This window comes from Bactrocera neohumeralis, chromosome 4 (genome assembly GCF_024586455.1).
Source record: "Bactrocera neohumeralis isolate Rockhampton chromosome 4, APGP_CSIRO_Bneo_wtdbg2-racon-allhic-juicebox.fasta_v2, whole genome shotgun sequence".
Lineage (NCBI taxonomy): Eukaryota > Metazoa > Arthropoda > Insecta > Diptera > Tephritidae > Bactrocera > Bactrocera neohumeralis.
The window spans coordinates 22,960,346-22,981,565 of record NC_065921.1 but is presented as its reverse complement, the minus strand read 5'-3'; the positions used below and the strand labels follow the sequence as shown (position 1 = coordinate 22,981,565).

Sequence of the window (21,220 nt, the reverse complement as noted above, 5' to 3'; positions counted from 1 at the left end):
GTTCGCAGCAACGCAGACTGACGTATGGAACGACTTGGCGCATTTTTCGTCGAGATCTTAAATTTAAATCGAACAAAATACAGGGTAAGTAAAAACTGAAACCGCTCGACCTTTTTAAGCAACATCGCTTCGTTCTACGGGCTCTTGAAAAGTTCCGACGTTTCCGAACCAAATTTTGTTCAGTGAGGCCCACTTATGGCTCAATGGATATGTTTAAAACAAAAAAGCGCATTTGTGACGTAGACCAACCTGAAGAGATTTAAAAGCTGCAATTTCATCTAGAAAAAACAATGGTTTGGTTTTATTTAGAATCCGTGTACTTTTTTGTCAGATGTAGTTTAAGTTAAATCAGAGCTGAGGTAGTCATTTTACAGGACTTAATGACTGACTTGAAGCCAAGTAAAGACTTTACATCTAATTTTGAAAATTCTTCTACTCCTTTGCCCAGCGAAGCTCCTATAAATTAAAGACGAGTTCTAGGCAGGGTCAGACAGAAGCAAAGCAGGATCTGTTCCAGCGGTTTTTTACACTAACACATGTTCTTGGGGATCCTGCATGTCCATAAGGCATTTCATTTTTCCCTGATCTGTCTGCCATAGCTTTTGGAAATTTCATTGTGTATCGTTTTTGGCAAGATTGATGGCATTTTTGGCAATCTCATCAGTTATTTCATTTACCGTCAAGCTTTTGCGGCCTATACCCCAATATCTAACTTTCCTGCAGCCACCACATTTACTGCTTCCCTGCTTCTGATGATATTTCCTCACACAATTCGTTGTGAGATTATCTGTCTTGTGACCCCAAGAGAACATCTCATTGATTGTATACCTTAGATTATTTTAGAGGACCGAATCTGGTGGACTGGGTTGTGAAATATTCCATAAGCATTTTTTTCAAAACTTATACATTTTTGAACTTCAGTGGGTTACGTACATTCTGTGACTAGTTTTTATTTAAAGTTGCAATTAAATCCAGCTATTGATGTGCGGGACCAAGATACTTTCGAAACTATTTCAAATACAAATAAATTTCAAGCAATTAAACAGTTGTAGAAGAACATAAAATTTCAACTTTGTCGCAAACTCACCCACTCCGCTTGACCACTCGAAAAAATCCGAGTTATCCACAAGTTGCAGCGAAAAATTACCACACCCACCTCGGCTATAGTTTGTGTATATGAGTAGTTTATTTAATTTACTCAAAGCAAATAAAGTTAATTCATGCGCAAACGAATGCACAACACTTCACATGACCACTACACAAACACAAGCGCACACATCGTCCCACAGTCACATAAATGTGTGCGTGTGTGTGACAAGAGTGGCAAGGAAGCGACAGCGTCGGACTTGCAATGGACATGATGAACAGCAGACTTATGTTTGTGCACAGCGGTGACAGTATCTGACTGCCTGACTGACAGTTAGATATTTAGTCAGACAGTAGACAGCAGATATACATAAAAGTAAACTTTGTTTACTTAACAAATCTGATTTTTATTCTATTTTATAATACGATTTTTTAATTTTTCCGACATTCAGTGTTGCAAATGAATGACTCAGCACTCGGCTCGCCTTTGCACGAATGTTGTGTTTGTGTTTTCGATTTTCCGCTTTTGATGTGCTCTTCTCTACTTGTCTACTGTCTCTGTACTGTTTGCCGTTACTTTGTTGCGGTGGCGCAACGACTTTAGCATGCGCCGGAGCGTAGTGTTCATGTTATTTAAAAATTAATTATATTTGTGCAGCGATTTTGTCGCCTTCCAACTACTGTGTATGCTTTTGATGTAAGTCGGTCGCTTTGCTGCGATTGCATTGAGCGCTTTTGTGGAAGCTTTTAAAATTTCGATTGGAGGGCATTCGTTTGCAATCGAATTGCCTTAAAATGTTCATTCCTTTCACAAATCTTAAATTTAACGCTTAACTTCAGATAATTAATATGGAAATGAAGATTTTTGGCAATGTTCTTATATAGGCTAGTGCAGAAGCCTTTGAAAATGAATTCATATTAGATTGAAACCCATCGAAAAGGAAATATAATATATTGGAAATTTGTTTTAGAGTTTTGTGAATATAGATATAATGTTTTTATACTAATAGAAAGTAGATATTTCAACGTACATAAAGCATACTGACTTAAAAAAAAATTCGATATTTTTTCGTGAGAATCTTCTATTGAAAATAAATTTTTTTAATATTAGGTCACGGGGAAAAATAAATAATTTAAATTAAAAAATACATTGCGTTTGGGACATTAGAAGGAAAGTTAACACCAAATTTGGTGGGAAAAAATTGGTTCAACAAGATAAAAATAAAGAAGTAAGGAATATCTAATTTGGGGTATACCGAAAATGTATACCCTTGCAACATGCCAAGATTAAAGCCAGGTAAGTACCTTTAGGTACATAAGACTTTTTAGTTATAAGGGTTGTAGTGGGAGTTTTTACCTTACTTTTTTTCAATCTAAGTACAAAGATGCACCGTTATAATAAAATACGCTTTCTAAATTTGAGTCAAAACGTGTCACACCTCAAAGCCACTATTTGTGCCAAGTTTTATGCTTTATAATAACTGATTCTTGAAAAGCGAAAATTTCAAATGGAATTTAAAACTTTGTTATATGGGAAGTAAGCGGTCCTACAGTCCGATTTCGCCCATTTTCACACTGCAACATAAAAGAGCTAGAATAATATTACGCACCGAATTTGGTTTAAATCGGTCAAGCAGGTCCTAGGATATGTGATTCTTCCTAAAACTGACCCTCCCATCATCCAATTTTGACGGCGACCAAATAATTCCTGAATGGCGCGAAATCGAAAAAAGCCAAAGTGAGAACCATCTCAGCCGAAGTTTTTAAAAAGAGTGTAGAAACTGAATCAATCATTGATATGCTTGTATTAACTCAGAATTTTATTTTGAAGGCGACAATTTCTGCCAGTCCGGGTCAAATTTGATCAGATGGTAAGTAAAACTTTTAGCTTGGCATAAACTGAAAATTCATAATAACTTCCTCGATATATTAGGAAAAAAATCTTAATAATAAATCTGGAGGAAATTTTTCAAGAAAGTGTTGCAGAGGTAAGAGTTATTAGCTAAAAATAACTTGGGGCAAAATTTAATGTCTCTGGCGTATTTAGTTATTGATTTGTTGTGTTTTTAGCAGTTTTTAACAGTACCGTTATATGGGCAGCACATTATCATCCAATTTCATCCAGTTTCACATCGTCAACGGAAGTTGTTATGGTGTTTATGTTAGGTGAATTTGGTTATTGTAGCTTTGGTGGTTTAGGAGATATGTATGTACATACATTAAACTTATTAAAGAGTAAGACCACGCCTACTTTTCAAAATTTTTTGCCCATTGGTTCCTGCGATCATCCTTGCCAAATTACAGCTTTGTATCTCAATTTAGTGCTTAGTTATTGCACTTTATATGTACCCGGTAATTTTAAATAAAACATAAAATATTAAATTATTCATCAATATTTATATTGTCGCCTTCAAAGTAATCCCCACAAGCTGTAATACACTGATACCACCGGTTTTTCTAGTTCTCGAAACAATTTTCCTACAAACTTTTTGGAATGGCCTTCAGCTCCTTCTGCGAATTTTGTTTTATTTCTTCTATCGACTGAAAACGGGTTTCACGGAGCGGCAATTTCAGTTTGAGGAACAATAAAAACCACACAGAGCCAAATCTGGTGATACGATGGTATTTGTTACATTCTGGGCTTTAGCAGTCTTACTCTTTTTGAAAAAAGAAATCAGCTTTACAGGACGAGTCGAACAAGAGTGTATTTCATACCCAAAATATTCACCAAAATCATTGGAACAGACTAGCGAGAGATGTCGAGTTCTCTTGCCATTCCTCTTATACTTGCCTGACGATTTTCAAGCACCATATCCTTCACTCTTTTAATATTTCTACCATTTGAAAAGGTCGAAGGTCATCCAGAACGAGTCATGTTTTCAACGATCTTTCAACAGGGTTATTTGAATTTTAGACATAGTAAATTTTGAGGTTGAGTGAAAAAAGGTTGTACACAAAGGTTATATATATTTTCATTACCAACCACATTGTTCTAAACTTTTTTCTATTAGACTTGTAGTTTTGCCGGAAATCGAGATAAATTGAAATTATTTTTCATTTAATGAATGTTATTTGGTCTTTCGTTTTCGAGGGGTTTAATACTGCCCTTCGAGCTTCTTTCACATTCTGCATATAATCTAGAATTGTACCTTAGTAGATTTTTTTTTTACTCAAAAACTCAAGAAAATCCTCTCAACTGAGTCTTAATTTGAATCAAAAGACAAATCGTACTACTAAACCGATATCAAAACGCTGAGAGATCGCTCTAAACGACATGTTGCCTTATATATCAATTAATTGTTAGCTAAAAACCAAAACTTTTTATATGATAAAGTGTGTTCTTCCACATTAAAAAATATTTCAAAGTTTATGTTAAAATACTGAAAACCTAGCGAACAAGAGCCCTTACCATATTTGTGTATAGTTGTAAACTTTTCATTCAATGTATGCGGTCATATTTTGTCCATTTTTCATTAACTCACTCTAAAATCATCAAACTGCCATGACTATGTGAATTTGTGAACTAAACATCAAAAACTTCTCAGACCAATAACATATGTATGTTGCATACTTATGGCCATGTGTTTATTTTTAAAAATATTTATATGTGTGTGTGAGTGAGAATTTTAACAACTTTCTGCATGTGTTTGGCCACAAGAAGTGTTATTATTGTGCATATACGCTTTTTATGTTCTCGCATAAAACAAAGTAAAAATCACTCGCAAAGCAACACACACACACACACAAAATACTCTTGAGTTTTGTCATAAATATTTATGCACAAATACACTTAAAGACCACACCGCAACGAATGAATATGCAGCCATATAAATCTAAGTGAGTGAGAGTTTGTGTGTATATGCTAATGTATAGACAACAGTTGCAATATTGTACAGAATTATTTTATTAACATTATCTGTGGTCCGATGTGTACTGCTTGGCAACCCTGGCGGCAACTCAAATTGCTATGTAGTTCATTTAGTTGTCCCTTAAATTTGGCAAAAACATGAAAAATACATTTGAGCAGCTCAAAAAGTTGTGTGAATCTATTAAGCAGACACATTGTTGAAATTATATATGTATGTTTATCTGTACATGAGTTTGTGGTTGTGTGCATTACATGAAATTTCTAGTCAAACTTTACTTTAAAAGGTCCACAGCACTACCTGAGGTCTCTGGTTTGTTTTGTTGTTACGAGTGTCAATCTGCTTCACAAAAGTATAAAGTTTGCCTAAAATATTTTGTAAACTAAATGTGGGAAAGACTTAAAAGAGAATAGTATTTGGCACTTTATTAACTATATTTATGCCCTTATCAGGGTATAGTAAGTTTGTCACGAACTTTGTGACACCTATAAAATAACATCGGAGATCCTGCAAATTATACTATATATTTAATTGATCAGAGCGGCGAGCAGGGTTTATGAAGACATTGCCATCTATCAGTCCATCTGTATAATGTGGGCACAAAATAGTAAGACTTTGAATTGGTAACAATACTCTGCTATATTAAGAATATTGATGAAACCATATATTGTGTGAACTGTCGAGAATCACCATGGCAAGCGGTCTGTTACTCGCCAGGTAAGCATTGATTTCAAAACTAAAGGAAGAAGTGCTAACGTTAGTCGATTTCTGAGCCATATTCGCTAGTAATAAACAATACTTCGGACTAGGTGAATCTAAGTGAATATTTAAATAATTTAATGATGAAAAAATAGTTCAGTATGCCGTGATCGGCCGCAATTTTACATAAGAGTGACGGTGTACACAGTGAAAGCGTCGTGAGCCTTGACAGCCGCCATAGAAACACTATTGCAATCAGTACAATGTTGAACTGTGTAGAGAAAATTTGCAAATAATATTAGATTTCATCAGTAAGGAAGCGACGTGGAACTCACCTTTCGGTTGCCGCACCAATTTGAGATTAGTTAATATCGCCTATAAAATTTAACAACCTGGAGAAAAAAATGGAAGAAAAGTATTTCCCCACAAATATGACTAATATATTGGTGCTTTCTTTCAGAAAGAAATTAATTATTATGCACCACACTATGGAAAGCAAATTGTCGAAAATATCGAAAACATAATAAAAATCATCCAGTCCCACTATCATACAGTGCAATCACTATTTTGATTACCTAAAAGCTATACATTGCAAACAAACCCCTTTGTAAGCATATAAATATGACTGGATATAAGAAGAAAATGCTCAATGTATCTACCGGATTGAGTTTCTCTCTGCCAATCATTGTTCAATCGCAACAAAGTCGATCTACTTCTGAAGCGCATGTTTACTGGCGAAAAAATGGGTCACTTAAGTTAATGACAAGCGAATATAGTCTTGGCCGGACTAGCAGATAATCATTTTGTAAAAGCTGCTCCTACAAGCCGAATTCTTGATGCAGGCTGCCTGAAGAAAGCAATCCCTCAGAAGTGGCCGCTTTGGTCAATGTAAGTAGAATTGTGTTCGAACAGAGCAATGCTACATCACACAAATCTACTGGTGTACTGGCAGAAACTAGCCAACACTTCCTTCATGACTGTCCCGCATTCGGGAGGTTAAGACTTAGACACTTGGGGGCACATACCTTCAGACATCCTACCGAACTGGTGGGAGTAGATATCAAGCGTATTTGCAAATTTGTATCGGCCACCAAACGTTTTGCAGATCTGTAAGTCCGAACACGGGAGTTCTATTTTCTATGGCATCACAAAGGACTACGTATAGTCCACGTGCGATCTTTGATCAGCCATCTAACCTAACCTAACCTAACCGTGTCTTTTGGCCCATTTTTGTCGTTTTTTAAGCAATGCATGGTTCAAATTAATCATTTGTTGTCTATAGCGGCAAATATTAACAGTTTCACCAGGTTTTAGAAGCTCAAGATATACAACACCCTTCTGATCCTAGCAAGCACAGAGCACTGCCTACTTACCGAATCCATCTTTTTTTGCAGTCGATGTTGATTATTGTCCCGAATTAATCCATTATTTTCTCCGTTTAGGCTTTTTAAAATAAATCCGTTTTTTTATCGCCAGTGGCAACTCGATACAAAACTGAACTCTTTCATGTCTTTGAAGAAAATTTTACAAGTGTTTTTCCGGTTTTCCATTTGTCTTTCATTAAATTCGTGTGGCACCCATTTTCCACACTTCTGGATCTTCCCCCTAGCTTTCAAACGGTCTGAGATTGTTTGTTTGGCAACATTTAATATGACTGCCATTTGCTTTTGAGTCAAAGTATCGTCTTCATCCAATATGTTGTATGTAATTTTGCGTCTTCAAACTTTTTTGGTGGTCTTCCACGTTCTTTATTTCTCACATCAAAATTATTACCTCTGAACGGTTGAAACCATCTTTTGCATGCTGTTTTTGTTAGATCTTGATCACTGTATGCCTCGATTAGCATACGAAACTACTCTGTAACATTTTTCTTCAAATGAAAACAAAAAAATTAATGTTTTCCACAAATCAACATTTGCATCTTAACGCTTACTTTATACCGATACACCAGTACTAGGTATTCAGAAGGCCTGTGGGGGAGGATACAGGCAGCATTGGTAGCATTTAATTCTAAAGTTGTAAAATATTTGCAGGAAAGCTTTGAAGTTACCGATAGGCCATCTCCTCTCATCTATAATTTGGGTTCTCGGCCACAGTAACATTTTCACAAACGAAAAAGTAGACGAGCTGGCCAAACTAGAAGCCGCTGTAGACGAATCCGAGGCAAAATTAACCTTGCCCTTTAGGCTTCATCAAAAGAGAGCTTTATATTAATTTAGAACAAGTAGTTCAGAATCAAACTCAAGAACCAACTGCATAATAACGAGACTAGAACTACGGGCTTATGGCATAGGTCCAGTAATAGTCTTTACAAACGTTACAGCTACGTTAACGGAGCAGAGGCCTTTTGGAAAGCATGCGCTAAAAGTGGGTGTGGCCTATAACAATGTTTGTTGCTGCTTCAAACCAGAAGGTAATATAGAAACTTTTTCCACTTGTGTTTTCAATGCACAGCGGCTCTATCACAAGCCAGATAGAGAATAGTTGGAAGCCATCAGACACTAAACCTAGAATATGTAGCTGCCTACAAAAGACATAAATGAGGTAGTTTCATTGAGAGCACCAAGTGTTTTTAGCGCAACCATGAAACAAGTCAGCAAACTTATGCTACCTACCTACCTACTAGTCCCCCAAAGTTATAAAAATAATTTTGAGAAAGGCAGAGCGATTGAGATATCGGTTTATTTGATGGCAACTGAATTTAGGTGATAACCAGTTGAGTTTGGAAAGAATGAAATTGAATATAAATTATCCTAGATTACTACATAAATAATCTTTTACAAGATATTCAAATACCAACAAAAAGAATGATGATTTTTTTATAAGCGACAGTTCGTACAGAATTTTATTTTACTCTGAAATTTATTATTAAAGGCTTTCGGTTTTGCTTTATGTCTACTAAAAGACACTTACTGATAAAATATAGCTCCAAGCTTTCTGCTAATAATCCAATGAAGAACCCCATTATTGCGTTCCAATTATTTATTTCAACAACACAAAGTAGCGGTAAATTATATGTAGATTCGCTGCGAGAACTCAGTTTTATTTATTTTATTCTAGCTGGTGTTCAGAAGATATAAAATAAAATTTTAGCTTCCTTACCCCAACTACCATAGTTTTATGCGATTACCAGCAACATGCAGCGAATTTCCAATTCATCAAATAAAATTATGAAACACTGAAAGCAGCAGTCAATTGCAGTTCACAACTGCAAATCAACAAAGTATGCCGCACGCATACCGGAGCAGAAGCACACAATTGGCCTGAATCGCGCAACCGTAGCGCTGTGCAGCGCCAGCGTGTGTAATGCCATTGCAACTGTGGGCAACTGTGCATGTGTGGTTGTGTGGTCGCGTGGTGTTTTGTGAATCAGCGGCAATTGAATTTGAGTAAATAAACCGTAATTATACATAATTTGCATGCAAATGTTGTAAATCGTATTAGGGCTTGCCATGGGGCATGTTGCTGCTGCATGCCATGGCAGTCAACCAACTTGCCACAGTTGCAAACTTTTCAATAAAAGCAACGCTGAGCATAAATTCGAATGCGTGCCATAATAAGGAAAATTAAATCAAATATTTTCACTAACAAATCCGCATAAATGTGCATTGGCGCAGTTAGAACGTGCATGAGTGGCAAGAGTTTGTGCCACATAACGGCAGCTGTGCTGTGTGTGTGCGATTTTTTTTTTTTTTTTTGTGCATTTTGTTTGTGTATGCACCGCGCGACCCGAGGCTTTTAAGCAATTGGAGTGTGAGCGTGCTGCGGTCGCTGCACAACTGCATATTTATGACACACATTTCGGTTTGTGATAACACGCATTCACGCGTATGTGTGTGTGTGCATTAGCATTGACATGTGTTGTTATTCTCAGTGCTGCTTTTGAATATCTCGTATGCGTAACCTCGCTGCTCACTTTGAACTAGGCGGCACACTTGTACATTTTAATATTATATATGGTAGGCATTTTATAGCATACATATAGGCTGCGGAATTTCGTAGCACACATGTAGGCGCAACACACTACTTTCGCCCAAAGCAAAAACTTTGTACGCATAAATCGGCAGGGAGTTGCGTAGGGTAGGCGGAAAAATAAAATTCTCCCGCATGACACAGCGCTTTCAACGAAATTGATTTATAAATCACGTAATGCACATAATGCAAAGACAAAGTAAAGTGCGCATAATGAGCCGAAGAGTGCTGCGTTGGTTTCTCCTACTGTCAGCGTTACGCAATTTGAGTTTTCTTGTGTGGCGGCGCAAAGTGTGGGCAACGTCGAGTAACACTGACACGCATTAGCGCTGCTGTGGGCCGAGTGTTGATGTGTCGCGGCTGACAGCGGTGGCGTGGATGGCAGGTGCGTTGCGTGACTTGCAAAGTGTTCAACACACAGGGGATACACTTACGCATATGTGTAGCAGTTACTGTTGCATAATAAGGTCTACGTATATATGTTTTTATAAACATATGTACAAATTGACATAAATATGTGTCATGTGTGGAAATCTGCTTAGGCTCTAAATCAAAATTATGATTTACTAAGCTTTATACAAGTGCAAGCATTGAAAATTTTAATGTCTTACAGGTCTTCAGTTTAATGTAAAATGCAGCTAGAAATAAAGTTTTCAAAAAAATTTGCATTCGTAAAACTTTTCATTTTTGACATAAGTCTCTTCAAAAAAATCTTATATTTTTAAAAATTGTTAACAAATTTTTTTTAACTAATTAAGAACTTTTGAGCATTCATTAACTCAGAAAAGATTCATGTGATGGTTCTGGACATATACAGCTAAGTTTCTAATGCCTGGTTTCCGTTCGGTGTGTTGTGCTCATTTCAAGCAGAAGTCTTCGCTAAAAGTCAGTGTGCAGAAATCAATATCCATCGCAACTATCCCAACTATCATAAAGCCATACCTAGCGATAGTCAAAGGGGCAAAATAGACCATAGGTCGCAGTCAAGGCCTCAATTATTTCTTATTATCTACCTGTGATCATAATTCTCAGTGATATTTTCTTATTTTAAAACTCTGGAAATTTGGTTTTCCGCGAGTCTGCCACTTACATTGTTTTATTTTTCCAGAAAATATCTTTATCTCAAGTCAGTTCTCCACCCATTGCCTTCTTAATTATATATTATGCAAATCTAATTTAATAAAAAGTATAAATAAACATACAAAATTTAAATCTGAATACACTTCGTTTATTCAGTTTTCCTTTATGTACTTATATAGTTAAAAAATATGTCTATTTTTATCTGCTACGCAAGCACACTACGGTGCGTATGAGTAACTTTTGACAACGTGTTTTATTGGACGTAAAAAATTGTTCTTACAAAAGAATTTTTTAATTGAAAAACTGGTTTCTGAAAATAAAAATTAATGAAGTATGGATATACGGATTGCCTTTTAGGGATTTTCACACATCAGAAACTAGAAATTTATGTTTTTTTTTGTTGACAAATTCAGGTGTTTTTGGAGGCGACTGTATTGATATTTCATATAAAAGTTGAATCAGAAAACTTCTAAAGGATAAGGTTTGTATGAATAAATACTTATATTTCGATATTTTATGTAGTTTTATAGCGAAATGAATATTTGTGCTATATACATATATAGCTATATATACTACTATCTACTACTATATATAGTTCAAATGTATGTATTGTTTGCCAAAAAATGTACTATTATATTATATTTTTCTCTCAAACCAGCTCTCCAACTCATTGTCTTCTTAATTTTAATTAACTGATTTATACAATTTCTAAATACACACATTCCCATAAAGTTGAAAAAATATCTCGATTTTTATGCACTACGCAAACACTGCATGAATGTACTGTGCGTATGAGTAACTTTTCTCAACGTAATTTTTCGTAAGTAACAAATCTTTCTCACAAAATTATTTATATGGTAAAAATGATCACTGAAGAAAAGTTTTAAAAAAATTTAAATATTTTCTCTGAGTTCTGTTAAAGGTAAAACCGCAAGTAATATATTGCGTATCTTAAGAGTTGCTAGTTTGTTTTGTTGTTTGTGTTTTGATGTTTTATTAACTGTTGACAAATTCGTCGTCCCACGGAGGCGATATAACATTTTTGAACAACTTTATAACCCTTCGTGGAAAAAACGAAAATCAGCGAGAAAGCCATAAAAACAACTAAAAAGAAGTCAAGAAATATATTTCTTACTCTTTATAGCACCGATTTTATACAAAAGTTGAGTTATAAAGCCGCTAAAGAATTTTCATAACTTTGCTACAACTATTGCTGTCCAACATTAATCTTTAAATTTTTTCTTAAAAAATTCGATAATTTATAAATTTCCTTTTATGATCCACGCCCTGATAATAATCCAAAATTCCCAGTCATATTGCCTTAAAACTTCCCAAACACTATGTACAAGCAACCACAATCAAATTTTCTCGCTGCTGCGCGTTCAGCGTCGAAATATTCAGAGCGAAACTTAGCAAATGACAGGCAACGTTGTTGTTGCCCGCATCAGCAGCTTCTCGTCGGTATTTCACTCAGGCACTCAATGTCGTTGGTTATGTGTGCAAATGCGTTAAGGGGCATAATAAAGTAGGCGCAAACTAAGTATTACTACTAAGTACGCTAAACCATGAGTCACACAGGACAACTAAAGCCTGCCGAGCTGTTCCACTGAATATCTTACGGCTTGCCTATTTTCGTGCCTTTAGCTGGTCTTTTTGCAACACATGCAGAATAGAATTTTGATGGTTATGCTGAATTCTGTTGGGAGTTTCAAATGTGCAAAAACCATTTTGTGTTTAAATTTATATGTACTCAGTGGTGTGCTAAGGTCTATTTTCACAAATTTACCGTTAAGTAGTTAATGATATTATTTTGGAAAAATAGGTGGTGTGTGAAAATATATATTTTTATGAGGAAAAAATATGATAATGGTCGATCAGTTGTTGCACCTTTTCCATTTAGTTTAGACAATGAATTCGGTTTCTTTGTACAGTTGTCCACAAAACATTAGAAGTGATAGATATTTCGCTTCCAAATAATCTTTAACATAAAACATATTGACAAAATTAAAAAAGTAGTTATAGTTCCATTTTCTAGCAGAAATTTTAGTTAGTTAATGTTTTATTGAATCATAGGGTTTTTCTCTTGTGGGTAGGGAGGAAAGCATTGAACAGAGAAAAAGCGGGAAACTATAAAAAAATTTACAAAACTAGGAAAAGCTTATAAAAAGTTCCAATAAATCGTAAAATTCTTTCCTCAAATGGTGGCAAATGTCTTATATTATAAAAATAACAAGAAAAAAACGTTAACTTTGGTTGCATCGAAGCTAAATACACTTCACAGGTGCATTTCTGTTAGTAACTATGTGTTCAGTTTGTATGGAAGCTATATGCTATAGTAATCCGTTCTGAACAAGTTTTTTAGAGATTACATTGTTGCCTTAAAAAATAATCTATACCAAATTTCGTGAATATATCTTGTCAAATGTGAAAGTTTTCCACACAAGCATTTGATTCCGATCGTTCAGTTTATATGGCAGCTATATGTTATAGTGGTCCGGTTTCGGACAAATGAGCAGCTTCTGAAAGAGAAAATTACGTTTGCAAAATTTCAAAACGATATCTTAAGAACTGAGGGACTAGTTCGTATATATACAGACAGACGGACGGACAGACGGATATGGCTAAGTTGACTCAGCTCAACATACTGATCATTTATATATATACTTTATAGGGTCACTGACGATTAGTGACAAACTTAATATACTCTGTTCAGGGTATAAAAATTAAATTCGTGGACGAAAGTGCAAAATATCCACTGCAGACGATAGCAATATAGTACGCTACTGCAAAATTAAACCCTCTGCATAAGCCAGGAGCATCCTCGACGAATAAAATTTGTCAGTTAATACTGAAATTTTATGTAGAACTAGTTTTTTTTCAAGTATTTGATATACATAGATTGCGATATAAAATTTTGTTTATCTTTAATTGAAATATATGAAATGTGGACATTGTGCAAAAATTTTGAAAAAAGAATCATGGCGAGTCCTAATATTTTTGTGTACAACTATATATATATAAATGTATGTATGCAAACAGCTTTTTCGAATAAATGTTAACAGTATGGGCACTGTTTAGAAAAAATGCGCCCTGATGTATGCATAAATATTTGACCAAGTTGTATCATTTTCCGATAGTAATATTTCTAAATATTTTATATATTTCAAGTAAGTGCAGAAAATGTTAAAGGAATCTTATGTCAGAGTAATTTTCAGTTGCAGTTTAAACAATATATTTTATAATTGGAGTACTTTCTTAGGCCAATATTTCGCCTTAAAGTGGTTTTGACACAGTTAATAAGACTTCTTGAATATTTGATTGAAAATTCTTTTTACAAGATGTTATGAGAGGGTTCCGAATCATTCCATCAATACGTTGAAGACCTCAGAAAGCAAAAAAGTATAAACTTAAATTGCCCCTTAAGGTATGCTATATTCCTTTACCGCCCTCCTATTATCTCTGACACTTAGAAGATATATTTTTTTATATATCATTATTTGCTAACTACTAATCTTAACATTAAATTTTCCTTATGAGAATTTTTCACACAGTTTACTTAAAATTTCGAACATATTTTACCGACATACTGCATTGGTGTATGCCACAAATTTTATTCCCTATTAAAAGTCTTAAAATGCTTAAGACACTGTTTATAAGAATTCTGTAATATGTTATAAGGAGTTTTCCAAATCATTTTACCCATAACATCGAAACTCACAGCATTAAATAAATAACCCTTTAAGGTATGCTACACTTCTTTGCCTTACTCGAATTATTTTTTGCGCTTACAAAATCTATTTTTTTGTATATTATATATTTTCCAACTGAGCAATCGTATCCAGCTCTTTGTGTCTCAAGGTTAAACACGTTTCGAACTTTTTTCGTTTTTTATTTTTAAACCCCACATCCTGAAAGCGCGACTCTTGTGTATAAGTCCAAAACTGCGCTACCAAAATTAGAAAAAAGTTGCGTCAAAAACATACTGGCTACAGCAATAACACTGTCGCACAGAAGGTGCTTGGAGACAATAAACACATGCGAACTGTTGAATGCCAAATACAAATTTTACTTGTGTGTGCTTCCGCACCATTTTGGATTTGTGGTTGTTTGTATCGCTTGGGAGGCATTTTCATTAAAAATTTATGTAATTTCGCTTCGAGTTTATTTTATTTTTTTTTTCAGTTTTATTTTCTGTTTGATTTTTTACACACAGTTTTGCTATGAAAAATATAGTTGTGAGTTTGTTGATAAAATTTAGTCCGATGTTCATAAATCTCCGGTGTGCTTATGTCAGTCGCGCAGCTTTAGTCTCAGCTGTGCTATCTTCTCAACATTGTTTTTTATTCACTTGCCTATAGGCGAGTAAGCGCGCCTTTAGCGGCGCATAATAGTAATGAATAAGTTATGTTTTGTGGCTGCAATAGTCGTTGCTCACTTTTAGGCGTATGCGCCGCGGGGAGTGGAAATTTTGTTTGTCATAGATTTATTTACATTTTTTATGTTTTTTGCAGAAGTATTAACTTTTTTGCCAGCAGCTTAGTGCTTTCAAAGCGCTCGTGCGCTAAGCTCACAAAGCATACATTTAGGCGCATCAGCCTAAAACATTCATCAATTAATAATTATGGCTGTAAGTATTGCGAAAAGCCACTGCGGTCATATTTCACTATTTTTTTATATTTGTTGCCATTTGTTTTAGTCCATCAGCTAATAACTGGTATTTAATAAACATTTACATATATCGTTCTCGCACATATACAAAAATACTTACATCGCATTGTGATGACGAAATATTTTTCAGATTCAGACGAAACACGCGATCCCTGTGGAGACATAAAAATCAGTTAATATCGATAAAAACCAATAAATCGCCGCCGCTGTGGTCGGTATTGAGCTTATTGGGATTGCTTTCGCATAAAAAGTGCCTCACTGTTGTCATAACTTTGATTTTATGTAGTGGTAGGGTGGTTTGTTCATAAATACAAAAACTTTTGTGCAAAACAAGATAAAAAACTCAACCAGTACCACAAGGCGGTGAAGCTTTTTTCATTTTCCACATTTTACTTACATAGCGCCTACGTAGAGCGTGTCCTTCACCTCATCCATATGGAAAGTCCGGTAATATAATTTGCCACAGTTGAATTCGCGGACATGATCTGCAAAAAATTAGAAATAAATTATTTTAGTAAAAATATGAATAATAGTAATTTAATAATTCTAGTTTATTAGCTTGTAAAACACTGAGCCAGATGTTGTTAAATTAAATAATGTTTAAAAACATTTTTGATATTTCGTTTCTTTTATCATATCTACATTGAGGGTGTTTTCGAGCAATACAATAAATGGTGTTGGGTCCCAGAAATTATATATATAACAATATTTTATTTAAAGACAAATTTGTTACGCTATTAGAATTTCTCATCGAAGCTTTTTCCTAAAACGTACTAATGGAAAACAATTCTCGAGAGAAAGTTTTCTTCGCTTCGAGACCCATTAGTGAATAACGTAAGGACAGATTCAATAGAAAGACCAAGTGCATAAGGAACTTTCTGCTCTTGGGGATGTAAAATTTACGTCAACTCGCGAAATATAGAGGCAACAGGTCAAGTTTTGTGATCTCGGCTCAGACCGACTAACGGTTGTATTACCAAAGAACAAGAGTAATGAAATATCCCTCAACTTATGTTTGTTATGTTACTTAGTAACACAATTACATGCATTGGACTTATTAGCTATACCAAGATATATACTTTATACGAATATTTTTTGGTTCTAACAAGACCTCGCTACATGTCATATAGCCCGAGACGATTGACATTTTGGAAGAAAGCATTGTTATTGCTGATGTCTTATCCCAATTGCTGCAAAAAGAGCTCGAAAATTGAGGCCCTCGTCCTGAATTTATGAAGCCATCAAATTGCTTTGAAAGCATAATGGAAAACCCTTATCATTACCATAAAGCTAAATAATTGGCCATGACATTAAATGATATGCATTAAATTTCTTCTTGAATATATGTTAAAAAAACACCTTTTTTTAAATTAATTCTTTGACTTCAACGATCTCAAGCCAAAAACTCGTACCGAAGTTAACGCAATGAAGATTCATGTATACGAAAAGGTAACTGAAAAAAGCTTAAAGAGCTCATTGGGCTATGACTTATCTTTCTATGTCTCGTGATTGATATTGTAATCAAGTTACAGAGTAAATAAATTACGAAAATATTCATAATTATATACATAATATATATTGTATATTGAAGCACAATTCCACAATCTTAAGTTAGCTACATGTCAAGAAGTTACATTACTTGAGTCCATAGGTAATTAGTCTCATTTACTTGTAGTAGTCTTAGTATAATAACGAAAAATTTATAAATTAAATTTGTGCAGTTTAAGGACCCGATACAGTTTCCATTTCCATCGCACAACGATGGTTTCAACGTTTTCGTTCTGGTGTAGAGGTGGTCGAAGATGCGCCACGCTCCGGAAGGCATGTCGTCGAAAATTGCGATAAAATCGCTGAATTGGTCGAAAGGGACCGGCATAATGCAGCCGTAGCCTCGGTCAAGAGCTGGGCGTGAGTCATCAAAAATTCATTTCAATTAAAAAAAAAAAAAATCAATAAAAATATCGCAAGACTTTTTTAACAAACTATTATATCAATAATTATGAGTCGATATCCCGCAACATAGTCATATGCATCTGCCTGAGATTATTTTTCAAGACAAACCTGGAATCTGCGAATAAATTGTAAAGACCCTGTAACAAATAGCTAACTTTAATTCATATTGTTTAGTTACATACACCGATAGACAAAAGTATTCGTCCCTTAACAAACTGTTCATGTACAGGCTCAAAAAGTAAAAATTTACTTTATATGTCACTGAACAGTATTTCATACATTAATTCGTGACAAAAAACATAAATAATAAAAATGCGACGTAATATTTAAGCTAAAAACACCAAAAACTTCAAAAATTTGCTTGGAAAAAATTTGTATTTTGCTTGCAATCCCTTCCGCTTATTCTCTTGGCAACGATTTGGCGTTAAATGCATTATTTTTTTTTTTTGTAACATTGACCCCGATTTTCTTCCATTCTATTCTAATGGGGCATATCATAAATAAGCCAAAGCCGTACAAACTCAGCCTATTGCTTGGCATCATTATCATGTTGGAAATAAAAATAATTACCCAAGCAAAGACAGTCGGTACTGGTTTTTAAATTGGTTTTTAAAATGACCAATAATCTTCTTTTTTCATAGATTCGTCTATAAAAATGAGAATGAATGAGATAAAAAAATGCAATTTTTCGTATGCAAAAGCTAAGTTTCAACAAAATCTACTGCAAAAGCAGAAAATTAAGTACAGTAATAAAAATGGCAAACAACATAATCACTTTGCACTTTGTTTGAGTTCACTTTGTCATTAGATCCTCTTATATATGGTTTATCAACTTCAGTGACTAAAAAACGCTAAACATAGCAGATTAAAAAAAGTGTAAGGTAAATAATGTATAAAGTACATTTCTTCAACTTCGTTACTTTTTTTTTTTGTTGATCAGTTTTTGTTGCTGAAGACGAAAAGAAACTGAGACCAAAAAATGGCAAATAATTTATTTTGTAAGGGATGATAATGAAAAACAGCATGCAGAGGGAGAAAGAACGCAAAGGATAAGCAAATAGTGAGAAATTGAAGAGGTGAAAAAGAAGATTTTTATATTTAAAAATACAATTTTTTGTTAATAACTTTGTGGCTAAGGATTTTTTTCCGATATTTTGCTAAAATTTTATAAGTATAATGTTAAAAAAAAATATTTTTGAATCATAAATGTACAAAGTATATGTAATAAATATTTTGAATTGAAACAAAGGAACGTTAGTTCATATATGGAGGTAAATAAATATGATAACGCAAAAATTTTCAGCCGAAAAAATTCTAAAGTATCGCAGTTCAGTTTACCAAAGCAATCTGATATACGGGAACAAAGTACCGCTATGAATATTTCGCCAGCGAAACAAGCAAACAAAACTAGAAAATACTGCTACAGGAAAATAAACGATTTGAGTACTTTCAACAATAAATGAGTTAAGGATGCGCCAATAGCTAGCAAAGGAACAAAATAACCAGTTGCAGCTGGAAAAAAGTAACAAAATCCGCCCAACTTCATAGGCAAGTAGAGGTCAAACAAATTCAAAGCTGACCATTCATTGATTTGGAGAAACAAAATATTTTATTCCACTTCATTTTTGTATTCTACAATATTTTCGGCGTCCTACACACCGGTTTGTGTGCAGTTGGCGGCTATGCCATTGTATTTGTATAAAAGTATTTGTAGTATGTGAAATGAAAAATTGATATGCTGCACTCGTTCGTAAATGAATATGGCCGTCAACGCTGTTGGAATAGCCGTAACGGTATTGTATTTCAATACATGTGCAGAAAATGTTGGTAGAAGAATCTGCGGAGAGGAGCGATATAAAATATTGCCAAATGAAAACGAGTTGCAGGCAGCAGTGGCAGAGTAATATGCAAACGCACACACACACACACATAGAAGCACACATATTCCTATACATATGACATAAGCTCGGCACATAAAATATCTGCATTTTTATATTCCTTTATCATTTGTTTCTGCACAAAAAAGGTGCAGAAAAAGTGTGCATTCCGGCAGTTCATAAAAACTAACGGACTAACATGTCCCGCAAAATCGGACAGAATGAAATTGAAATTCTAATCAATTGACAAATAGCCAAAGGCATTAGTTTGAAAAATTGAATATCTCTGTGGCATGTGTGGCAGGGTGGTATGGTCGCTGGTCGAATTGAAGAGCAAGAAAATTTGCAGTTTTTCGGTTTGAAAAATTATTTGAGAGACTTTCTCCTTTAAGTGATTTAGGTTACTCATACGCAATGGATTTTTTTTATTTGTGTGGGGCTTTTATTCAATGAAGTGAAAATGTACGTATACATGGCGTATGATTAACCGAACATCAATTAATTCTAAAATAATAATTTAGGTATAAGCATGAACTGATATTAAAGTAAACGAAAAATATTGTGTTTTAATTACACTTAGCAATGCACCGTAATATCGCACGTCTCAGAATATGTATGTATGCATAATTTTAGAGCGTTTGTTTAAATAACTTGTTTGTTCGATTGTGCCATTCTCCGACGAATATAATATACTTGATGTAAGAAGCGTAAATAAATGATCATTGAATAAATAATATCAGTTACCCCTATGGTTTCAGTGCAGTCATTATCTTTATCTTTCAACTAGTCGACGGAAACACCGATCCGAATGAGGTAGTCCGACTACGGACGAATTCAGTGTCTATTTTGATTTTTTGTATTTATTTTTTCCTTTTTTGAGAAATTTTTCATTTTGTCATCAAAAACTCGTTCACTTTTTTTGTTTTCCTTTAGGTGCAGCACCAGTAAACCAAATCTTCAGTTAAAATTCCCCAAATAGCGTTTTTACTCGTATATAACCCACAGCCAGTACTGTCGAAGTAAAATTTGAATATCAATAATTTCACAGACTCTTTACACCAAATCAACAGGATTGCTACATCATCGACTATATAACCTTTGGTCTTCGTTTAAAGGGTTTACAGGTTTCAAATAATCTAATATTTTTTTGCCTTAATTAATTCTACAATACCTCTAGAATATTGTCATAAATTTTCAAGCGGATCCAAGTAATAGTTTCGGAATTACAGTTATGAGAAATTGTGCGCTCGAGGTTAGCTAAGCTAAGTGTGCCGTATTTGAACGCGTTTTTCTCGAAATTGTGTTTTTGAAGTCGGTTGCCAAGATTCCTCAAGAACTACTCAACCGATCTTCATGAAGTTCTACACAGCTCTTTGAGATACAATTCTTAAAGACTTGGAAGAAATATTTTTTTTCGATTACAACTGTTTCAAAAAAAAAAAATGTTGCGAAATTTTCACGAAAATTTTCATTTTGTTGTATAAATGTCTGCCAAAAATCCATTTTTCAGTTTATTTTTGTTCTTCCTTCGTTCAAGTTCAAATTGACGGTTTTAACTAAAACTCCAACTTTTCACTTCAGATGATTCTGTAAGGAGTAATCCTGCCAACGCGGGCGCATCTTTTTTCTAAGGGATCATCGGAAATGGCATCGCAATGACCGAGTTTAAAATATTTTTTTCCAAAAATTTAAGAATTTTTTGTAAATAGTGTAGGTTCGTAACAATAAAAAATTCTAATAAAATATAAATTTTTTTATGAGAAAAAAATTGTTGAAAAAAGTCTGTATTTTACCCGAGGAAACCCACGTAACCCCTTAAATACTCTCTCACTCTATCTATCCATCACAGATAGTATCCTTCAAATCCAAGTACTAGACTTAGAGAATGCTTTGAAATGCTGCTGAATAACTACGAAAGGATTCAGGAGGCTACAATATACCATAAACCGAAAATCAGGCGGGATTATTAGCCTTGTCGTCGTTAAAAATTAATTCCACCGTAGTCAACAAATGTAGGAA

General features: G+C 34.4%; 1 protein-coding gene across 10 annotated transcripts in view; it reads right to left on the bottom strand.

Moving 5' to 3' along the window:
- The window catches only part of LOC126757502 (semaphorin-2A), a 297,429-nt gene that overhangs the window by 41,389 nt on the left and 234,820 nt on the right, over positions 1 to 21,220 (bottom strand). For all 10 annotated transcript variants that reach the window (XR_007666745.1, XM_050471467.1, XM_050471469.1 and 7 more), the window contains 2 exons: positions 15,769 to 15,856; positions 15,472 to 15,523 (listed from right to left, as the gene is read on the bottom strand). Coding sequence is in view for 9 of the 10 variants with exons in the window: in XM_050471467.1 (XP_050327424.1) it covers positions 15,472 to 15,523; positions 15,769 to 15,856 (140 nt within the window). In the remaining variant the exon portion in view is untranslated. The remainder of the gene's footprint in view (positions 1 to 15,471; positions 15,524 to 15,768; positions 15,857 to 21,220) is intronic.